The sequence below is a fragment of the Notothenia rossii genome, assembly GCF_949606895.1.
Source record: "Notothenia rossii genome assembly, chromosome: 9".
In the NCBI taxonomy this organism is placed as follows: Eukaryota; Metazoa; Chordata; class Actinopteri; order Perciformes; family Nototheniidae; genus Notothenia; species Notothenia rossii.
The window spans coordinates 27,318,236-27,339,161 of NC_136907.1; the positions used below are offsets into that span (position 1 = coordinate 27,318,236).

Consider the following 20,926-nt stretch of genomic DNA (forward strand, 5'->3'; position numbering starts at 1 on the left):
CTCTGTGATTGGCAGAGAGACGGGGGATGCCTGAGTGACACCCTCAGCATCCTATCAGGGTCGCTACAATATTTTACCATGATTTAATTGTAATACACTTTTCAAAATGATGCCGAAGTAACAACATACTGATACCGGTTAGTAAAAACCATGAATTAATGCTTTGAGAAAGTCTGCAGACAAGACGGCAGGTCAGAAACCTTTTAAAATGCGAGATTGGCTAAGCTAACGTAGTATATGCTCCGACCGTCCACACTCATAGCAGCGGCCTACAGACATAAATAAACCAGCGACTGTATTCGCCATGACACAGACAGTCTGTGGTTTGTACTTGTTTAACTTTTGTCTAGTTTCTGAACAGATATATGAGGAGCTTTGAGCTTGAGTGCTAACAGCTAACAGCTGATGTTGGTTTTGTGTTTCGCATTGAAGATCAGGGCTCGACATTAAGGGCTGCCCGATGGCCCGGGGCCATCTAGTATTTAGCTCGGGCAATGAAGCCTCACCTACTGGTTGCCCGATCGGGCAATCTATTATGCCAGTATTATGCAGCTCGCGGATCCAGTAATGAGTGACCCGACAGTAAAACTAAACATATCTATAACTAGTTTAGGTAGTTTGAGAGGTAATTAAAATAGCTACGTGTGATATTCTAACCTGAAGTGTGCGTTTTGTCCGCTCACCGCTGCATGTGATCATGCAGAGCTGCGTGTCGACTCGTCAGCAGCAGCTGATCTCTCTCTCCCTTCAGATTAGACTTCACTCGCGTTTATGTCCATATCGATCAGATCCAGCTAGTTCTAGCTAATGATATGACTACCTGCTTATTAAAAGACACCTAAACAATAAGTGTGGCTATGCAACCGGGTGAGGCCACAAAGTATAGCGCAGCATTATGCATTTGTTTACATGCCCACCGGAACCCCAAGGCATTACCAACAGATCAACGCACAATCAACCCAGACAGGACATCTCTTTCTCCACATTAAGTGTTAGACATTAGAATTGACTATTCTTGTCTGTCACATACTTTTCTTGTCTGTCACATAAGTGGCGTAACTGAAGCGGTATTGCGCTAAAGGGAAATTATTTTGACCGGAGAGATTTAGATTTGCCGGCTAACGGGAACTCTGACGTCGCCATTTTGTGTGCTTCGCGGATGCGCTCGGCTCCTCTCGACTGCTGCTCGGGTCTGCTCGGTCAGCTTCCGGATGAGGAGGCATTCGTTCGACCAACTTACAGTAGATAACATTACAAACATTTTTAACACGGGCCATAATAGTGTAAATAATGTTTGTTTTGGCAGTTATAACTGAATGTTATGTTTTCTACTTTTTTACATCTGGGAAGGCATTTGCCTTCATCAGATGGAAAGTGTCTTCACCAACAACTTAAGTATTTCTTATAGCTATGCAGGGCATGCAAGCGAGCTAACACAAACAAGAACAAACAAATAAGTGAAATGAAGAATAACATTTAAATTGTACAATATAATATTGTGGTGGTTAATCTTATAATTCAGTTTAGAGAGAATGCACCAGACAGCATCTAAGACCTGCAAAAATCTAAATTTTCTAGGGGGAGGCCCCCGAAACCCTTCGTGCCATTTTGTCCGCGCGCATTTTTCAGGGCAATCTCTATTGGGCTCAGGGCCATCTGTAAATTAGCTTAGATGGCCCACAGGGCCATCTCCCAAAATCCTTAATGTCATGCACTGAAGATGACGTCACGGCTCCGCCTACACTGCGTTATAGATACTACCCCAGTTCATAAACAGTAATGGAAACGCAGCATAAAGTGAGCCTGTCCTAACAAGGCCTAACGAGGCCTAGTCATACCGTACTAAGCAGAGCGAGGCCCTGCAGTGGAAAAGCGCCATTTGAGAAACCCTGCCATAGGGTACATGTCACACATAAACACAGGTTGAGCAACTTGTTTATCATATACAAGTGTCTTGTAGTTGTGTTCATGGTTTATTAAAGTCATGTTTCATATTTTTGACTGCAGGGTTGAGCCTGGCAGAGAGCACATGTTCCCCATGGAGTTCTTCTTCCCGCCACAGAGGACGTGCCTCATCTGTTCAGACGAGGCCTCTGGCTGCCATTACGGTGCGCTCACCTGTGGAAGCTGCAAGGTGTTCTTCAAAAGAGCAGCAGAAGGTAAAACCCAAACACCTGTGTTTTCAACCTGTTGCATTTTATTTCAACTTATTTCAACCTTCAACAGAATATTTACCAGCATCCTCTGTTTTCTCTGTCCAAGTAGGCAAACAGAAATACCTGTGCGCCAGCAAAAACGACTGCACCATTGATAAGCTCAGAAGGAAGAACTGTCCGTCCTGTCGGCTGAGGAAGTGTTTCGAGGCTGGGATGACTCTCGGAGGTAGGATAGAGACACATACTAAAATCAGCTTTTATTTTATTGCAGGTTTATTATAACGCTGACATTTCTATTTGTATTACCTGGTATTAGTCACTTCAGAAATAGGATGTGTTCCAGACGAATGTGCATTTAAAACCCATTCACATCTCTGCAGTACGATCAACTCTGTGCACTACATACTGTATGAACAAATCACACTCAGGAGAAAGTCCTCAAAGTGAAACTAGTAATGGCTTCCCCAGACAGAGTACTTTATTCACTCTTCACTGCACATCGTTGCTGGATTTCTTCAATTGCAGCATTATCACAATAGGGGGGTTACTGATAATGAAGCCCCTGACTGAGCTGCCATGCAATTTAGGCATCTTCCATTCACTTCTCCTTACTGTCACCCAGACCTGTTCGTCAGGCTTTAAAGATTGACATGTAGTGGACTAATTTTAGTCTTGTGTTCAATTTTCACTCTCTTCCATTTTTCTCATTCTGTGGACGGTGGAAATTGTACTGGAAGCAAAAAGCTGACATGAGACATGTGAATTAAAGCAGCAGACATGCTGGTAATTTTGCCACCAGTCACCGTCAAACCCATGGAGGGAAAGTGTGTTCTAATGATGCGGGGAAAAAAAGGCACACTTTTTCTAGTTGTGCCTAAGAAGAGCCTCTTTCACTCATGTTCTCATCCTGGACATGTAATTTACTAGCGGCATTTCACAGGAAAAATGTACCACAATCATTTGCAGAAGTGGTGTCAGACGTATTATACATTTGGTCTATTATCCCAGTAGGTTTTCACTCAAAATACTGAAATTAAAGGAAGTTTCTAGTTCAAATAATTTCACTTTTATTGACTTATTACACATTTGCTTATGTATTTGAAGATATATAAATTAAATGATAAATAAATATTATCATTGAATTTTTTTTACTCTTTGTATTTCAGAAGGTCTGTCACGAAGCAATGAAATCGTCTGATTCTTGCATTTGGCATCTGTTCAAGACTTGAAGTTATTATAAATTGCTCAAAGCTTCACATTTTATAATTAGAATTCCATATTTTTCCTGAAATGTTAATTACATCCACAAATAGAGGCCAGGTAGGGAGGCTGCCGTTGCCTTACCATGATCGCTCAGTCATTTAGCAGAAACCTGAAGAGGCCCGCTGCACATCTGCACTTATTGCAGAAATATCTCGAAGATGTTATAATACTAAAAACCTTTTTTCAATTTTTTACATCAACCCTGTCTTACACAATGGTTCCAAATTGTGTTCCCAACCCAGAGTGTACCCTTGTGTGAGACATCGTCCTAAGCTGCTAGAGCTTCTGTTTCAGCAGCAGCCGGGGAGGGTTACTTAATGATTTACTCAAGCTGCTATTCTTCCAGAGCCTCCTAATGGAAAAAGCAGTAAGTGATGTGGGACGGTCCTGGCACCACGCCACTGTCAGTTCAAATATATAACTTATTTAAAAATATATATATTGGGGTTTTTCATGAAATGGTGACTGAATGTCTATTGCTTTTTAAGCCTGTGCCCAGTCGATATTTTTATGGAGACCTGGTTTAAAAAAAACGTTTGTGATGAGCAGTAGCGTGGCGTGGGGAAAAAATTAGGGGAAGCCAATAATACGTCCTTTCTTTTGGGGTTGGGGGGGGGGGGGGGGGGGGGGGGGGGGGTGTGGTGGTCAATGTAATAACGTAACCAGATGATTGATTACAGCGCCCGGTATCATTTTACACACATTTGTATCATACAGATGCAGGACTTACACACGCCTGTTATCTGACCGACAGGTCCGCATGCACTCTCCAGCCGAAACTCTAATAAGCATTCATTCACAAACTAAATCAGGAGACCTTCAACGTTTTACGTCCGGTTCGCTCCTTTGTTCCTCGCTGTACACAGCTCCAGTTTGGGCATTGGCCTGTCATCAGATTGTATTTGTTGTTGCTGCTGCAGCGGAAGTTTAGTACAATTATTTTTGATTAAATCCTCCAAATCTCCACCCTCCATAATTGCACTTGCCTTCAGTTGCTTGCTACTTTTTAACAGCGGTGAGAGTGGTGTAGTGACGCCAGAGGCGCGGGAAGGTATTTTGAGTGGGGATGCTGAGGTGCTGGACTCCAGTGAACACAAAATTACGGGCACTATAGAGCACGCACAAAAAAACTCCCCACACGCAATCACACAGTAAACCTGCGACTGTTACAATGAAGGCTCGATAATCAGCTCACGGCATATAGGCAGGGGTAAAGTGCTATTTTTTTACGAGTGGGGAGCGGACCTCACCTCCTCTAGGGGGGTCCGGGGGGATGCTCCCCCGGGAAGATTTTTTTTAAATATTGAAGTTAAAAGCATCAATCTGGTGCACTTTGAGAGCAACATTAAGAGATATGGATACATCTCTCAACACCCAGATGAAACACAACTGTAAGCAGATGTTCTTTTTCTTTATGGATATTTTACAAATCACTCCCCTTTCAAACTGTATTCTTGTTTTACTGCCATATAGTATTTCATAACTGTTTTTCCTTTATTCTCTTATTTTTTTTATAACTATAATGATCATATGAAGGTGTGCCGCGGAAATAATCTTTTGAATAATTTTTGACCAAACCGTTTGAGACCCACTGAGATAACTTAGACTAAAGTTAACTATCTAAACACTCAGAGAGTCCTTTAGCTCACCTGAGCCTCTCAGTCTGAGAGGAGAGCTCTCCTCCAGCTTGTTGTGGAACAAACAGCTCCGTATGTCCGTTAGTGCAGCTAGCTAACCAGATGCTAACAACACGGTCCCTGCTGCTGGCACCGGTCTCTCTCTCTCTGCCCCTCTCTCACACACACTAAATGCGCTATTTCCGCACACACACAGAGCCGCGAGCTTGAATGGCACAAGCACACTTTTATTTCCATGCAACTCTCTGATTGGTCCGGTGTCTTGCCTCTGTTGCATTCACTGAAAACGGGAAATTACAGTCCTGCCGTCCTTTCTAGTGTCTTGATGAGGTTCACGTAAAGCACGGTTAATGTATTATATTAATGAGGTAGAATTGTCCGGGGCTACAGAAAAAACATTCGGGGCAGGCCAAAATATTATTTTACCAACAATGTGGAATTTATTGGCTACGTATTACACAGATTATGCACAGCGGGAGCAGCAATAACCGTCAAATAATAATTCAGACAGGGGAGCTCCGCACCCCCTGTTTGTAGATGTAGGTGCATTAATAAACAAGGCAAATCAGGCTGTGTCTCAACGCCGTGTATTCACATTAAGCAGGTAATCATACAACTGGGCTAGAGTCACGTGAGGCAGATATATATATAACACAGGCACAATACGTCCACAGGGTGGAGCTGCAACCTAGCCTAAACCATTCTGTAACATCTCCCTTCCTTTTGTTAAGTAACAACACAGGATCAATACTGCCATTAAACTGTTGACCTTTAAACAGAACATTAATCAAATGATTTCAACAACAAATAGTGCACCTAGCAAAGACACTTCAATAATAGCTGGATCAGAACACATCAGCAATAAACTCAGAACAATCAATCACATTTGTTTTACAATCTCTCCACTTCCTTTTTTTTTCTTTTTTTTTTTAAATCTTTATCGTCCATGTGTGTTTGAGTGCGCACAGTCCAAGTGTGTGTGTGTGAGTGCGTGTGTGTGTCCTAGAGGTCAAGTCTGTCAGGAGGTCTAATCAGCCGTCCGCTCCGGGAGAAGGCCCGGCCCTGTAACTCACGGCATGGTGTACCCCCAGTCTGCGGGGAAGACCGCGACGACCTCGGGGGTGATGGCCTTGGAGACTCCTCGGGGACGCAGACGACCTCTCTGGCGCTCCCCCCACTCGCAGGCTGCTCCGGGGCCGATTCTGGGAGAACTGACGGCTGGAGAAGGGCCGCCTCTGCTGGTCGAAGATCAACCCTGTTGCGCCGATACGTGGTCCCCTCCACACCGACCAGATAGGACCGGAGTCCCAACTGCTGAAGGCACACACCTCTCCTCCATCGGCCCGTCCTGTCTCCTGGGAGCGGCTTCATCCGTATGGGCTGGCCGACGTTCAGCTCCGGCAGATCCTTGGCAGATCTGTCATATGTCAGCTTTGCTGCTTGATGTTTCACTTTCAGCTTGTCAGGAACACCCGTGACGACCTGAGGCACCAGTAGCTGGTCGGCCACAGGGAGAAGGGTTCTCAGTCTCCGCGACATAAGCCGCTGTGCTGGGCTGCAATGCATACCCTCAGTGGGCGTATTTCTCCAATGCAATATGGCCCTCCAGGGGTCCTCTTTGGCACGGTCTGCCCTTCTGCACAGGCTCTTTACAATTTTCACTGCTGACTCCGCTTTGCCATTAGCCTTTGGGTGCCTCGGTGAGGACATGACATGCTCAAAACCCCACTCTCTCGCAAACGCCCGGAACTCCCCACCGGCAAACTGGCCTCCACCATCAGAAATGGCCCTGTCTGGGACACCGTAGCGTGCAAACTGTGCCTTGCATCTACGGATCGTGGTGTCCGCTGATAGGTCAGGGAGCAGGTCGATCTCCCAAAAGTCAGAATAATGGTCCACCACGAGCAAGAAGTTCTGTGCTGCGTAGCTGTACAGATCCATGCTTACTAGCTGCCAGGGACGTGTGGGGAGCGGGTGTGACATCATAGTCTCTTTCTGTTGTTCGTGTGCATACTCATTGCACACAGAGCACTTTTGCACATAATCCTTGACTTCCCCTTGCATACCGGGCCAGTAAAGTGTATCACGGGCCTGCCTGTAGCACGCCTCGCCCCCCACGTGGTTGTAGTGGATCCGTCTCAGCATTTCCGGGCGCATAGCTTTTGGAATGATGACGCGCTGACTCCTGAAGAGCACGCCATCCTGTGCACTTATCTCATCTCTGACGGCCCAGTAGTCCCTGACGGCTACAGGGGTCTCCTCTTTGTGTCCTGGCCATCCCTCCAGCACGACAGACTTAAGTGTTTGAAGACACACATCCTCCTCAGTGTGTGTCCGAATCTGTGCCAGGCGTTGGCTGCTGACATTTAAATAGTCTGCCTGCTGAATGGCCGCCGTGTCACACTGCTCCTGCTGCATGCTGCAGACCATTTCACGTTGGTACAGTGTGTCTGTTCTCTGTGGCGGGGTGGTGGCTCTGCTGAGCGTGTCACTTATGTACATCTCAGGGCCTGGCTTGTATACCACCGCAAGGCAGTAATTCTGAAGTGTGAGGAGCATGCTCTGAAGGCGCTTTGGCGCACTGAGGAGGGGCTTGGTGAAGATGGACACCAGCGGGCGGTGGTCGGTCTCTGCAGTCACATCACCCCTCCCATATAGATAGTAGTGGAAGCGTTGGCAGGCGAATACGATGCTCAGGCACTCCTTTTCAATCTGTGCATAATTTTGCTCTGTTTGGGTCAATGCCCGGGAGGCGAATGCGACAGGCTGTCCCCCTTGAAGCAAGCAGCAGCCCAGACCCGCCTGACTGGAGTCGCTCTGTACGGTGACTGGCTTGCGGACGTCATAGTACCTTAGGACTGGCACCGCCGTGACCAGTGCCTTGATTTCCTTCATGGCGGCATCATGTTTGGGCAGCCAGTGCCACATCACATCCTTGTCCAGCAGTCTCCTCAGCGGCTCACATACCGCTGACAAGCGTGGCATGAATCTGGACAGATAGTTCACAAATCCGACACACCGCTGGACCCCTTTTGCGTCTGTGGGGTTTGGCATGTCCAGCACCGCCCTGACTTTGTCAGGGTCAGCCTTGAGGCCCTCCGCGGACAGTATGTGGCCGTGGAAGCGGACCTCCTTCACTCGGAACTGCAGCTTTTTCAGGCCCAGTCTCAGCTTTACTTCCCTGCATCTGTCCATCAGAGCGATGAGGTTTGTGTCATGGTCGCGATTGGCCTCATCCTCTGTGTCCCCACAGCCGACTACAAGGATGTCATCAGCTATGGGCTCAATCCCTGTCAAGCCAGCCAGCAGCTCATGCTGCTTCCTTTGATACAGCTCCGGGGCAACTGACACACCGAAAGGAAGTTTCAGCCAGCGTTTCCTACCCCACGGTGTCCAGAATGTTGTCATCAGGCTGCTTTCTTCATCCAAGCGGCACTGCAGGAATGCATCACGTGCATCCACCAGGGTGAATATACGTGCCTTTGGCAGCTTATACAACACGTCATCTAAAGTGGGCATAAGGTAGTGGGACCGTTTCAGAGCACGGTTGAGATGCTTCGGGTCAATGCATAGTCTCAATTTGTCTGGCTTTTTTACTATGACTAGATTGCTAATCCAGTCCGTGGGTTGAGTGACTGTGGTCAAGTGTCCCTCCTCTTCATATCGATCAAGCTGAGCCTTAACAGCTGCCTTGAGGGCCACTGGAACGTTCCTGGGAGCACACTGCACCGGTGTCACAGTGCTGTCCAGCTCAAAGTGAATATCACCAGGCAGAGACTCAACAGGGCTGGTGAACACGTCGTGGTAGGTGCTGACAAGACACTCCTTGGTCAGGTCTCCCTTCCTGCAGTGCTCCACCTTATTCAGCTCCTCAGGAATGGTGAAGCGTATCAGACCAAGTCTCTCACATGTCTCACCCGAAAGCAAGGGCCTCTGGCCAGTATGCACGATCTCAAAGTCCAGTCTGTGCGTCTTACCCCTAATGACGCATTGTGTGCTGTACACACCTAATGAGCTCATCCACTCACTGTTGTATAGTTTTAATCTGGTGAGACTCTTCAGAAGAGGCGTTCTAGACGCCAGTCTCGTCTTGTCCTTGATGCTCATCACATTGCAAGTGGCTCCAGAGTCGAGCTGGCACCTCTGAACCCCACTTTGCAGTGGCAGGTTGACAAACCACTTTTTACCTTGAGTGTTCACAGCCCCCACGCTCTCCGCTGTGTACACGTCTCTCTCATCGCTGTCCTCCAGTTCCCCTGGCAACGGGTCATCCACAGCATTCAACTGGCGTGCCTGCTGGCCTCTTTTCATGCATACTTTTGCAAAATGGTTAGCAGTGCCACACGAGCGGCACGATTTACCAAAAGCAGGGCACAGGTCCCGCCCACGCTTGTGCCGTGTGCCACAGTACTTGCATTCGCCAGCGTCTCTCATGCTCTGTGGTTGTGCAGATGTGTTGGTGGACTCGGATGGCCTGCTGGCAGACCTCCGTCCATATCGCTGTCCTTGTGTGGCATTAACGCTGTCTCCAGGTCCAGAGCTGCCCAGTGACATGGTTTTTAACTTGCTGTCCATGACCTCGGCTGCACGGCAAATTTTAATGGCCTCGTCCAATTTAAGGTCCTTTTCCCTTAGTAAACGACGTCTAGCACCCTCGTCAGTTATCCCGAGAACAAGCCTGTCCCTTATGAGTTCATCTTTTAAAGCTCCATATTCACAAGAGGCAGCCTTTTCCCTCAGCCTGGTAGCAAACGCATCCAAGAGCTCTCCATCCTCTTGTTTAAGGTTGCCAAAAACGTACCTCTCAAAGATTACGTTCTTTGCGGGCGTGAAGTATTGCTCCAGTGCCACCAGTATATCACCCGCATCCTTTTGTTGGTCCGCGGTGAGTCCCAGGTTGTGTTTGTAAACATGGCGGCAGTCGTTCCCCATTAGCCTCCTTAGCGCAGCTGCTTGTACCGGCTTTTCTTTCTCGCTGAGCCCGGTCGCAAGCAGATAATCCTCAAATTCTGCTCGAAAGCTCACCCAGTTGCCGTGGATGTCCCCCGCCATCTTCATAGGCTCCGGAGGTGGGATGCTGGATGCCATTGTTCCAACGTGACGCTAATGCTAACAGGCTAACTGAAACTGCTAAACCTCACCAAAACAAATAAATGCACGCCGTCTCAGCGACGAACAGTAGCATGCAATCCACAGCTGGGTCCTATTTGAGCTTCTGACACCATGTTTGTAGATGTAGGTGCATTAATAAACAAGGCAAATCAGGCTGTGTCTCAACGCCGTGTATTCACATTAAGCAGGTAATCATACAACTGGGCTAGAGTCACGTGAGGCAGATATATATATAACACAGGCACAATACGTCCACAGGGTGGAGCTGCAACCTAGCCTAAACCATTCTGTAACACCCCCTGCCTGCCGCTAGGGGGTGCTGCAGCACCCTCAGCCCCCCCCTTCCCGTGCCCATGAGTGACGCTATCTATCTTCTATCGATTAGATTTATGATTCGAAAATTATAAAAGTAGGGTAGACATGTGGATATTATCCGACTGAACAAAACCTGCATTTACCTAACAGGTTCGTTTACATTTTCCAAAATCCTATGGAGAAATCCCATTGCTTTTTGTCGAGGGAAACCGAGCGCAGCTTACTTCCGCTTTTTGGGACGCGTCACTGCACCACTAAGTTGATGCGATTTGATTGGATTGTGAGGCAAGGGAAGCCAGCCGCCTCTGGCTTCCCTTGGCATGGCCCTGACCAATCACAGGTTGGCAGGGGCATGACGTGAGCCTCATCTGATTGATCAATCCCTCCATTCTTTTTCACCAAGGGAAGCACATTTCGGCTGGCCTACTCTCGCAACAGAGAGTGCAATCTACTGTTTCACCATAACATCTAGAGGGGCGCTGTTTCACTCTTTGTAAAATACTCAATGAGAATGGGGGAGAGACGGGCCGGCAGCAACACAGAACAAAGAATTTCCGAAACTAAACGAAGTGTTTTTATTTATTTATTAAAATTATAACTACAATCCGAGAAAACAGGGGAAGCCTGGCTTCCCTTGGCCTCCAGGAGAAAACGCCACTGGTGATGAGTAAGCTTTATTTTGATTTGATTTTACAAATTAAAAGGTTACAGGAACAGTTCACATTACTATACATTGTTTAGCATGCTAGAGTTACACAGCTACACAAAACCACAACATATATGGCTGTTCAACCTTTACATTTTTTTTTTTTAAATCAATGAAAAATAACCTGTAATATAGGGTTTTAGCTCATATGAAACTAATGCAACAGGCCTTACAATAGTTTGGCCTGTTTGTAGCTACCTGCATGTTTATTGCTGTTCTGAGTTTGTATCTTCATGGTTTATTGCACTTATTAAATAACTGGATAAAAAAAATAAACATAGAATGATTTGCCAATTAGTGTTTTGTCCGCTAACATCATTACATTTAAAATGATCTATTCTTCTTTGGCATTATAACAGGGTATTGGTAATCAGTCAGTGTGATATTAGTGTACAAATGTGTTTATGTAGTAATAATGGAGAGAGCTTGTTGAATATAAAGTGCAACCATAGAGTAATATCCTTATACTCATTATATTATATAACATTTTTAATAAAGATTTAAGGGGATATTGTAAGAATTCTACTTTAAAAACCATCATGTCTCATGTAAAAACTCTTACCGTATACAGATTAGTGTTTTTATGCATATTTCTTTAAATAATAACAATAACTCAGGGCTGGGTAAAAATTCAATATCAACTGTCCTAGTTTAGTGCTATGTTGAATAAAGAACCGTAATTAAGACTTAATGGCCCTAGCTTTCCAAAAATATGTCACTGGAGAAACAAGTGTTTTGCATTTTTCAGAGAAACTACAATTATTGGTTCCAAGAAAATATTCTTGCATTTCATATTTACTTTTTTGGTCAAAATTCAACAGATTAACCTATCCTTGAAGTCGGCATTAAAAGTATTAGTATTAAGAAAAGAGAGATCATTTATGAACAATGAAGTGACATGTGACTCTCTCTCCAGCCTCTCTGCTCCCTCACACCCAGAAACACTCCTCACATCTGTGCTAATGATGTAATGACAGTGACAACCTGGACACCAAAGTGAGTAAAGTGGGATCTGCAGAGGCACATATTACAAAGGCGTCTCAAGAAGTGAGGAAAAAAATACTAAACTGACTGTCGAGACAATCTAGTCCCTCCTGGCACCTACAAAGAAGGTTAGGATAAAGATGGTGATTATAATGGTGATGAGACGGGTAATGACATATCAACAAGGCCAAAAATGTGAGAATATATATCACAAATGGGATAATATATTGATTTCAAACCATGTTAGTGGGCTGACAATGTCAGCATAAATTATTTTTGAAAATCTAATACATGAGAATCAGTTGATTGTTACTATTAATGATCTGAACATGCAGAAGAGCTAAAATGATCACAAAACATTGTCAACATTCCTTTTCCATGTCTCTCTCCTTTCCATAACCTGGAGCCTCTCTTCCATCTTCTTGAGTCTCTCCGTCTTCTTCCTGTTCATTACTCTCTCTGTCCTCTACTCTTTCTCTTTGTTCAATCTCTCCCTCATTGTTCACTTTTTACTCTGGCTGCATGTCGCTCCTGCCAGTGAATCAAAAGCAATTCAGCCATTTAGTTCATTTCATTTGTTTGCATTTTTTTTTTTTATTTAAATCTGTTTTGTTTGATTCTCAAAAGAGAACAAAGATGTAAGCAAATTGTGTTTTATACAATTGTATGTTATTATGACATCATAATAGATGTATGTTGTTTAAAAATTATGCCTATTGTCTATATTGTAAATGAAGACCAAGTTATAGATAGATAGGTGGGGTTATTAAGCCTACATTCCTTTGTGTGACTGTACCTGCAGTTCCTCCTGACTTCCATCACTTTCTCTTTCTCTCTGCCTGTCCTGTCTCGTCCTTACCAACGCTGAGCTTCGACTAACAAAGTGTTTTCATTATATCTGAGTCAGTTTAAAAAGAAAACAATACAATGTTATATCTTCAATGTTTTACTCAAATTGAAATGAAAGAAAAGCATTACAACGTGTGTTAAAAGGTAATCCTTCTGACATTGGATGAATGTAATTAACTTTAGCTCTCTAGCTAGTTTATTCACGCAATTTAAACTAAAGTTTAGCCTCTGGAGCTCTCCTCCCTGGAGAACAGAAGCACAAGCAGCCCGCTGGACTCAGATCTCTAGATACCTCATCACTCCTCCGCTGCTCAGGTTCAAGTCCGGGGCCCTTTCTCATTTCTCTAACTCCTCTCCTCGACTCCTATCCTCGAGACTTAGTCCCGCCCACAGGAGATGCCAGCGGAGGAGCCGAGGAGGGGAAGCAGCAGGCGGTTAGTGTAATGAGAACTCCTCTCCTCTGAGCGGTCATTTTAAAGAGACGTCCATTAATGATGACAGGAGGCACAGCAGCCCTCTGTCTGATGGCCAGATGTGTTCATGACGACTTATATATTTACTTTTAATTCATTCACAGTGCGGTATAATGCGACACACACACACACACACACACACACACACACACACACACACACACACACACACACACACACACACACACACACACACACACACACACACACACACACACACACACACACACACACACACACACACACACACACACACACACACACACACACACACACACACACACACACACACACACACACACACACACACACACACACACACACTTTCAGAATCAGAGCACTCTCATAATAACGTAACACTATCAGACTGGATATATCGCCCCCCCTCTCTGGTCGCTACAATGAGGGAAATAAATTACGGGCCAAAAGTTTTATTTACCAGTATTAAAAGTAAGCAGGGGACACCAAACCAACTAAGACCTGTCTGTCCGCTGCATCTACGCACACACTGTACCACACGCATCTGTACCACACGCACCTACAGCTCCTAAGGTCCTAGGTCATGCAGACTCCTGTTGTTTCTACACGGACCACTATTGCGGTAAGCATGTTGTAACTTCCGGTTGTTGTTATCATCTCCGGGTATCCTGTGTGCCTATTCTGTTGCTGATAGCTTATTATCTTAACTTAATCGATCGTTTTAAAACTCTTGATCACGGCAACTGCCTGACGTTGTAATCACACGTTACTACAGCTTAAGCACTCACAAACTCTCCTTCTCTTAGCGACTGTAACTCCACAGTTGCCTACACTCTTTTCGGGTTTGCTAACGGTAGCTACTTTAGCTTGATAGCTAGCCATGGCTCTTTCCCCACCCTCGGGTGCTATTTCTTGCTCTAACTGTCTCATGTTTGGTTACTCCCCTACCTCCTTTACTGGTACCGATACATGTGTTAAATGTAGTATAGTTGTTAGGTTGGAGGCGGGAATCATAGCCATAGAAGCCCGGCTCCGCATCTTAGAAAATAACTCAGCTACAGTAAAGCCCATGTTAGCCGGTGCGGACCGGCAAAAGGTAGCTCCTCTTAGCCGTCCCCCGGCAACTCCCGAGCAGCAGGGAGAATGGGTGACTGTTCAGAAGGGGCATAACGCGAAACCCGCAGGTCCCCACCAACCCGTTCACGTATCTAACAGATATTCCCCACTCAGCGAGACACCCGCTGAGAAGCCAACTCTGGTTATTGGTAGCTCTATTATGAGACACGTGAATTTAGAGACCGAAGCGTCCACAGTCACATGCATTCCGGGGGCCAGAGCGGGCGACGTTGAGGCGCATCTTAAACTGCTGGCTAAAAATAAACGTAAATACAGTAGGATTGTTATTCACGTCGGTGTTAATGATGTTCGTTTACGCCAATCAGAATGCACCAAACTTAATGTGGCGTCGGTGTGTAGTTATGCTAAAACAATGTCGGACACCGTAATCTTCTCTGGTCCCCTCCCCAATCTGATCAATGATGACATGTATAGCCGCATGTCATCATTTCAGCGCTGGTTGTCTTGGTGGTGCCCAGCAAACAATGTGGGCTTCGTGAATAATTGGACAGCCTTCTGGGGAAAACCTGGTCTGATTAAGAGAGACGGCACTCATCCTACTTTGGAAGGTGCAAATCTCATTTCGGCAAACATTTCAGGGCTCTGTGGACTTAATCCATGACAAACTGGAGTTGAGACCAGGAGGCAGAGTCGCAGTCTTACACGCTTCTCTGCGCTCTCTCCTAGGCAGTCATCCATAGGAATCCCGAACCCAATAAAATACCCAATATTAACGGTGTGTGTGTCTGCCCAAGGACAATTTAAGGTAAAACCTAATACAGGTGTCATACATAATAACCTAATAAAAGTAAATGTAACAACTACTACAGTGCAACAAAACAGGAAGATTAAATGTGGTCTCTTAAACATAAGATCTCTAGCATCTAAAGCAATACTGGTAAATGATTTAATATCAGATTATAATATTGATATATGCTGTCTCACTGAAACTTGGTTGAGACATGAAGAATATGTCAGCATAAATGAGGCCACTCCACCCAGCCATATCAATACTCATATTGCCCGAGGCACGGGCCGAGGAGGTGGAGTTGCAGCAATCTTTGACTCAAGTTTACTTATCAATACTAAACAAAAATTAAATTATACCTCCTTTGAAAGCCTCATTTTCAGTCTTACGCATCCGACCTGGAAAACTTTGCAGCCAATCTTATTTGTTACAGTGTACCGTGCACCAGGTCCTTATTCAGAATTCTTATCAGAATTCTCTGAGTTTTTATCAGCTTTGGTTCTTAAAACAGATAAAGTAATTATCGTAGGTGACTTTAATATTCATGTTGACGATGATAAAAATAGCCTTACTGTTGCATTTAACTCTATATTAAATTCTGTTGGTTTCTGTCAGAGTGTAAATAAACCAACCCACTGCTATAATCACACTCTTGACCTTGTTCTGACTTATGGTATTGAAATTGAGCAACTATTAGTCGAACCGCATAATCCTGCTTTATCCGACCATTTCTTAGTAACTTTTGAAGTACTGTTACTAGACTACAAAGCATTAGCCAAAAGCTCCTGCAGCGGAAACCTATCTGTTAGTGCTATAGCCAAATTTAAGGAAGAGATTCCACCAATACTTAACTCGATAGCATATCTGCATGTAGGGGAAGAAACTTATACAAAATGTACACCACCCCAAATTGATCATGTTGTTGATAGTGCTACAGATGCGCTGCGAATAAAATTAGACTCTGTTGCTCCTTTGAAAAAGAAGAAAATAAAACAACATAGATTAGCTCCATGGCATAATGCCGAAACCCGCAAAATAAAGCAAAAGTCGAGACAACTTGAAAGGATATGGCGTTCCACTAAACTTGAAGAATCTCGTTTAATTTGGCATATTACACTCAATGAATATAAGAAAGCACTGCGTAAAGCGAGAGCAGCCTACTCCTCTTCATTAATAGATGAGAATAAGAATAATGCAAGATTTATTTTCAGCACTGTAGCCAGGCTGACAGAGAGCCACAGCTCGACTGAGCCTTCTATTCCCATAGCACTCAGTAGTAATGATTTTATGTGCTTTTTTAACGATAAAATTGTTACTCTTAGAAACAAAATCAATGACCTCTTGCCTTTAACCAGTATAGTGTTATCAACAGCTCCCGGAAACGTAAGTTCTAATATTACACTAGATAGTAAACTAGAATGCTTTTCAGCCATAAACCTTGAACAATTAAATTCAATGATTCTCTCTTCTAAACCATCAACGTGTATCTTAGACCCGATTCCAACTAAGCTGTTAAAAGAAGTTTTTCCATTAATTAGCACTTCTTTATTAAATATTATGAATATGTCTTTATTATCAGGCTATGTTCCACAATCATTCAAAGTAGCAGTGATAAAACCGCTTCTTAAAAAGCACAACCTCGATCCAGAGGTTTTAGCCAACTATAGACCTATTTCTAATCTTCCGTTCCTCTCAAAGATTCTTGAGAAAGCAGTCGCAAAACAGCTGTGTGATTACTTAAAAAACTATGATTTATTTGAAGATTTTCAGTCTGGCTTTAGAACACAACATAGCACAGAGACAGCTCTGGTTAAAGTCACAAATGACATTCTAATAGCCTCTGACAAGGGACTTGTCTCTATTCTTGTCTTGCTCGATCTTAGTGCTGCATTTGATACTATCGACCATGATATCCTATTGCAAAGACTAGAGCACTTAGTTGGCATACAGGGAACTGCATTAGGCTGGTTTAGGTCCTATCTATCTGAACGCTCTCAGTTTGTACGTGTCAACGATGAATCTTCCATGCAAACCAAAGTTAGCCATGGAGTGCCACAGGGCTCAGTGCTTGGACCTATTTTGTTCACCCTATATATGCTTCCGTTAGGCAATATTATAAGGAATCATTCTGTAAACTTTCATTGTTATGCGGATGATACTCAACTATATTTATCAATCAAGCCTGATGAAATTAATCATCTCAATAAAATTCAAGACTGCCTCAAGGACTTAAAAACGTGGATGACCTTAAATTTTTTGATGTTAAACACGACCAAAACTGAAGTTATTGTACTTGGCCCGAAGAATCTACGAAACAAATTATCTAAAGATATATTAACTATGGATGGCATTAATTTGGCCTCCAGTGAGACTGTAAGGAATCTTGGTGTTATATTTGATCAGGATTTATCCTTTAACGCCCACATAAAATCAATTTCAAGGACCGCCTACTTCCATCTACGTAACATTGCAAAAATCAGGCATATCTTGCCTCAAAACGATGCAGAGAAACTAGTCCATGCATTTGTTACTTCAAGGCTGGATTATTGTAACTCCTTATTATCAGGGTGTACCAAGAAGTCAGTCAAGTCGCTTCAGCTGATTCAAAATGCTGCAGCTCGTGTACTAACCAGAGTTAGGAAAAGGGAACACATTACTCCTGTTCTGGCTGCCTTACACTGGCTCCCTATAGAACACAGGATAGAATTTAAAATTCTTCTTCTCGCCTACAAAGCCCTTAATGGGTGGGGGGGGTTGTGAACTGTTAGCGCCGGTGTTGTGTCAAATTATGCACCCCCACCGTGAAATGCGCCCCGTGTCACGGGAACGCACATTTCTAAATGAAACGTTTAGACCTTAAAACGAAAGGTAAACGTTCAGGTTTTTTCAATGGTCATTTTCAGACTGTGAGTCGTTTAGTGGTAGCTGATCCCTCGGCTCATGTCGTCCCCTCGGGCCACCTGTGCGTCAACAAATAATGTGTCAGCGTCACACCCCCTGACCAACGTATATTGCAACACCCCAACCATCAAAATACGGAGCGAAAAGTCTAAACACAATAATCATGACTTGCTAGCCTACCACTAAACGACTGCAATTACCATTAAAAAACCCTGGACGTTTACTTTTCGTTTTAAGCATCGTTTTAAGGTGTAAACGTATCATTTTCAAATGCGCGTTCTCGTGACAAGGGGTGCATTTCACGCCGGGAGTGCATAATTTGGCACAACACCGGTGTTATGCATGCCCACTGCACCTCGCGGGAGCACGCAACAGCGTAAAGCAAAAACTCCCAGACATTTCAATGATTTGTACGGCAAAGTTAGGTCTGGAAACGACATAACGGCATAACACCGCAGCCCTGCCCTGGTGTTCAGATTTTTCCGTCATTGTTAAAAAAAATCCATCATAGACGGAATATATTCGGTTAACGCGACCTCTGGCTGTCATTGGCTGAGATAAGTCCGGCCGTGCGTCACGACTCTTTGAAACATCTCTGTTCCCGGAAATGCATCCGCGAAGGAGCCATGGAGGACCCATCAGTGTATCCTCGGTTATAGCTCCTCCAGAGAGCCTCCTCGACGCTCGATCCTCGGTCTTCGAAGTGCATTTCGAGAAATGAGATGTCCCTCAACATGGCACGCTGAAATTCATATCCGGGTCACTACCGGAGGGTCGAGGAGGGGGATTTGATGAAATGAGAAAGGGCCCGGGCTGCGGTGGTTTGTTGATACATGTCGTCTTCTTCTGTTTGCTTTAATCGAGGCTAAGTAGTTATGCAGCGCCCCCATTGGCAGTAAATGGAAGTACTACAAAATACCCCGTTTAGTATTAGGCCTATTTCACAAGTTTTGTTAAATACACAGCTCGAAAAAAATTACCGAGGTCCGGACCTCGGTGACCTCAATGGTGGATACGGCCATGACCACAGTGGACATTACCTTTGAATTAATTTGTCTGAATGTAATTTGTGATTGCAACAAATGCCGCGCTTGAATCGTTTGAATGTCAATCTCCCTTTTGTATTGGCTTCAACTCAAGCCTGGGGATTTTAAGGTGAGCTCAACCCAATCTATTTACTCTGCACTCTACAAAGGTCAGGAACCTGTCTGTGTCACAGTTAAGAATCCCAAGCCGGAGTTTTTAATTAACCATTTTTATTTCAAATGTTTGTCGTTGGCTCAGACTTGGAAAATGTGAGACTTGCCAATTATCTTTCATATATAATCTGCAATTGTCTTTCAACCCGGCTGTTTATGAGAAAGACTTAAGTTGTTTCTATAACTGGCAATATTTAATATGTATCCAGCTGAACTGCAAAGCCAGGCTGCAGTTTTAATGAAACATTCTCTACACAGAAACTGAGAGGAAAGGGCACTGATTTTTACGGTCACTCAACGTTTATATAATTGATAAGAAATTAAGAGTGAAACTTCCTCTGGAGGAAACTTTAGGTTTTAGCCTTTGCAGACCACTTACATGCACACATATATAAAAACACACTACATGAAAGGGAACACCACAGAAAGCACAATATGGCCTCTTTAAAGATGTATTATGTCTGTGGAGACTGTCACTAGGTTAAAAGCTAGTGACCAGAATACATGTTAGTTCTTCAATGCGTTGGGCAAAAAGACACATTTATATTTGTCTGTTACTCAATCTCTGGTAGAGCCGTAATGAAAAAAAAACACGCTTAGTTAAAGTTTAACTGTTGGCAACTCTATAACTTGTAACTTGTATCTGTTTAAAAGTGTACTCGGTAGAGAGCAGATTCACCTTCCAAACAAAGTAGAGCATTAGGTCTTTGAGCATACAATCATAAATATGCACAAAGAGATTTGGCTGAAGGGTCCCGTACTATGTGAGATCATCAAGGCAAACAGACGGATAACACACACACTGACCGGACACACGAGCCACCCCCCACCACTTAAAGATAATAAAACAGTTATTTGTTGGTCTTAGTCCAGACTTTTAAGAACCACATTTATTTGGGTGCTGTTCAATTATTATTTTCTGATTCAGTACCTAATGTACATGACACTATACCCCTCTAATACCTTGCTCCCATTGCTTCCAGGAGAGACTTAAAGGTCCCCTATTATGCAAAATGCACTTTTTTATGTCTTTTATACATAAATATGTGTCCCCGGTGTGAAAGGAGACTCACAAAGTGTCCGTAAATACAACCCTCTCTCTTTTTTTCCTCATCCACATCTCTAAAAATGGGGCTACAACGGACCTGATCCAGATTTGCTGCGGTCATGACGACATTGCTAAAATATTGGCTGGCTTTACGCCCACGGCCCATCAGAAACGTCGCTATCAGAAACAATGCGCGACATGTTTTGGAATTAATATGGTCTGTGTTTACATTAGCAAGCATCGCTAACACTCAGAGCTAACCTGCACTGGAGAGAGTATGAGTAAAAAAGCCGGATATAAAAAGGTACTGTCCTTGTGGTAAACCCGCAAGAAAAAAAGCATTTGAGCTCCATACTGTTTCAGAAGTAATCCTTGATTAGGTTTGGAACATTACATGGCGTTTCATCACGGCAGCATTTTCTACGTAACATTAAGTTTGG

At 44.1% G+C, this 20,926-nt stretch overlaps 1 protein-coding gene across 2 annotated transcripts in view; it reads left to right on the forward strand.

Moving 5' to 3' along the window:
* The window catches only part of ar (androgen receptor), a 58,553-nt gene that overhangs the window by 19,081 nt on the left and 18,546 nt on the right, over positions 1-20,926 (forward strand). The window contains exons 2-3 of one of the 2 annotated variants that reach the window (XM_079647608.1): positions 2,008-2,159; positions 2,263-2,382. In XM_079647608.1, the coding sequence (XP_079503734.1) occupies positions 2,008-2,159; positions 2,263-2,382 (272 nt within the window). The remainder of the gene's footprint in view (positions 1-2,007; positions 2,160-2,262; positions 2,383-20,926) is intronic. The other variant, XM_079647609.1, reaches the window with a different exon arrangement.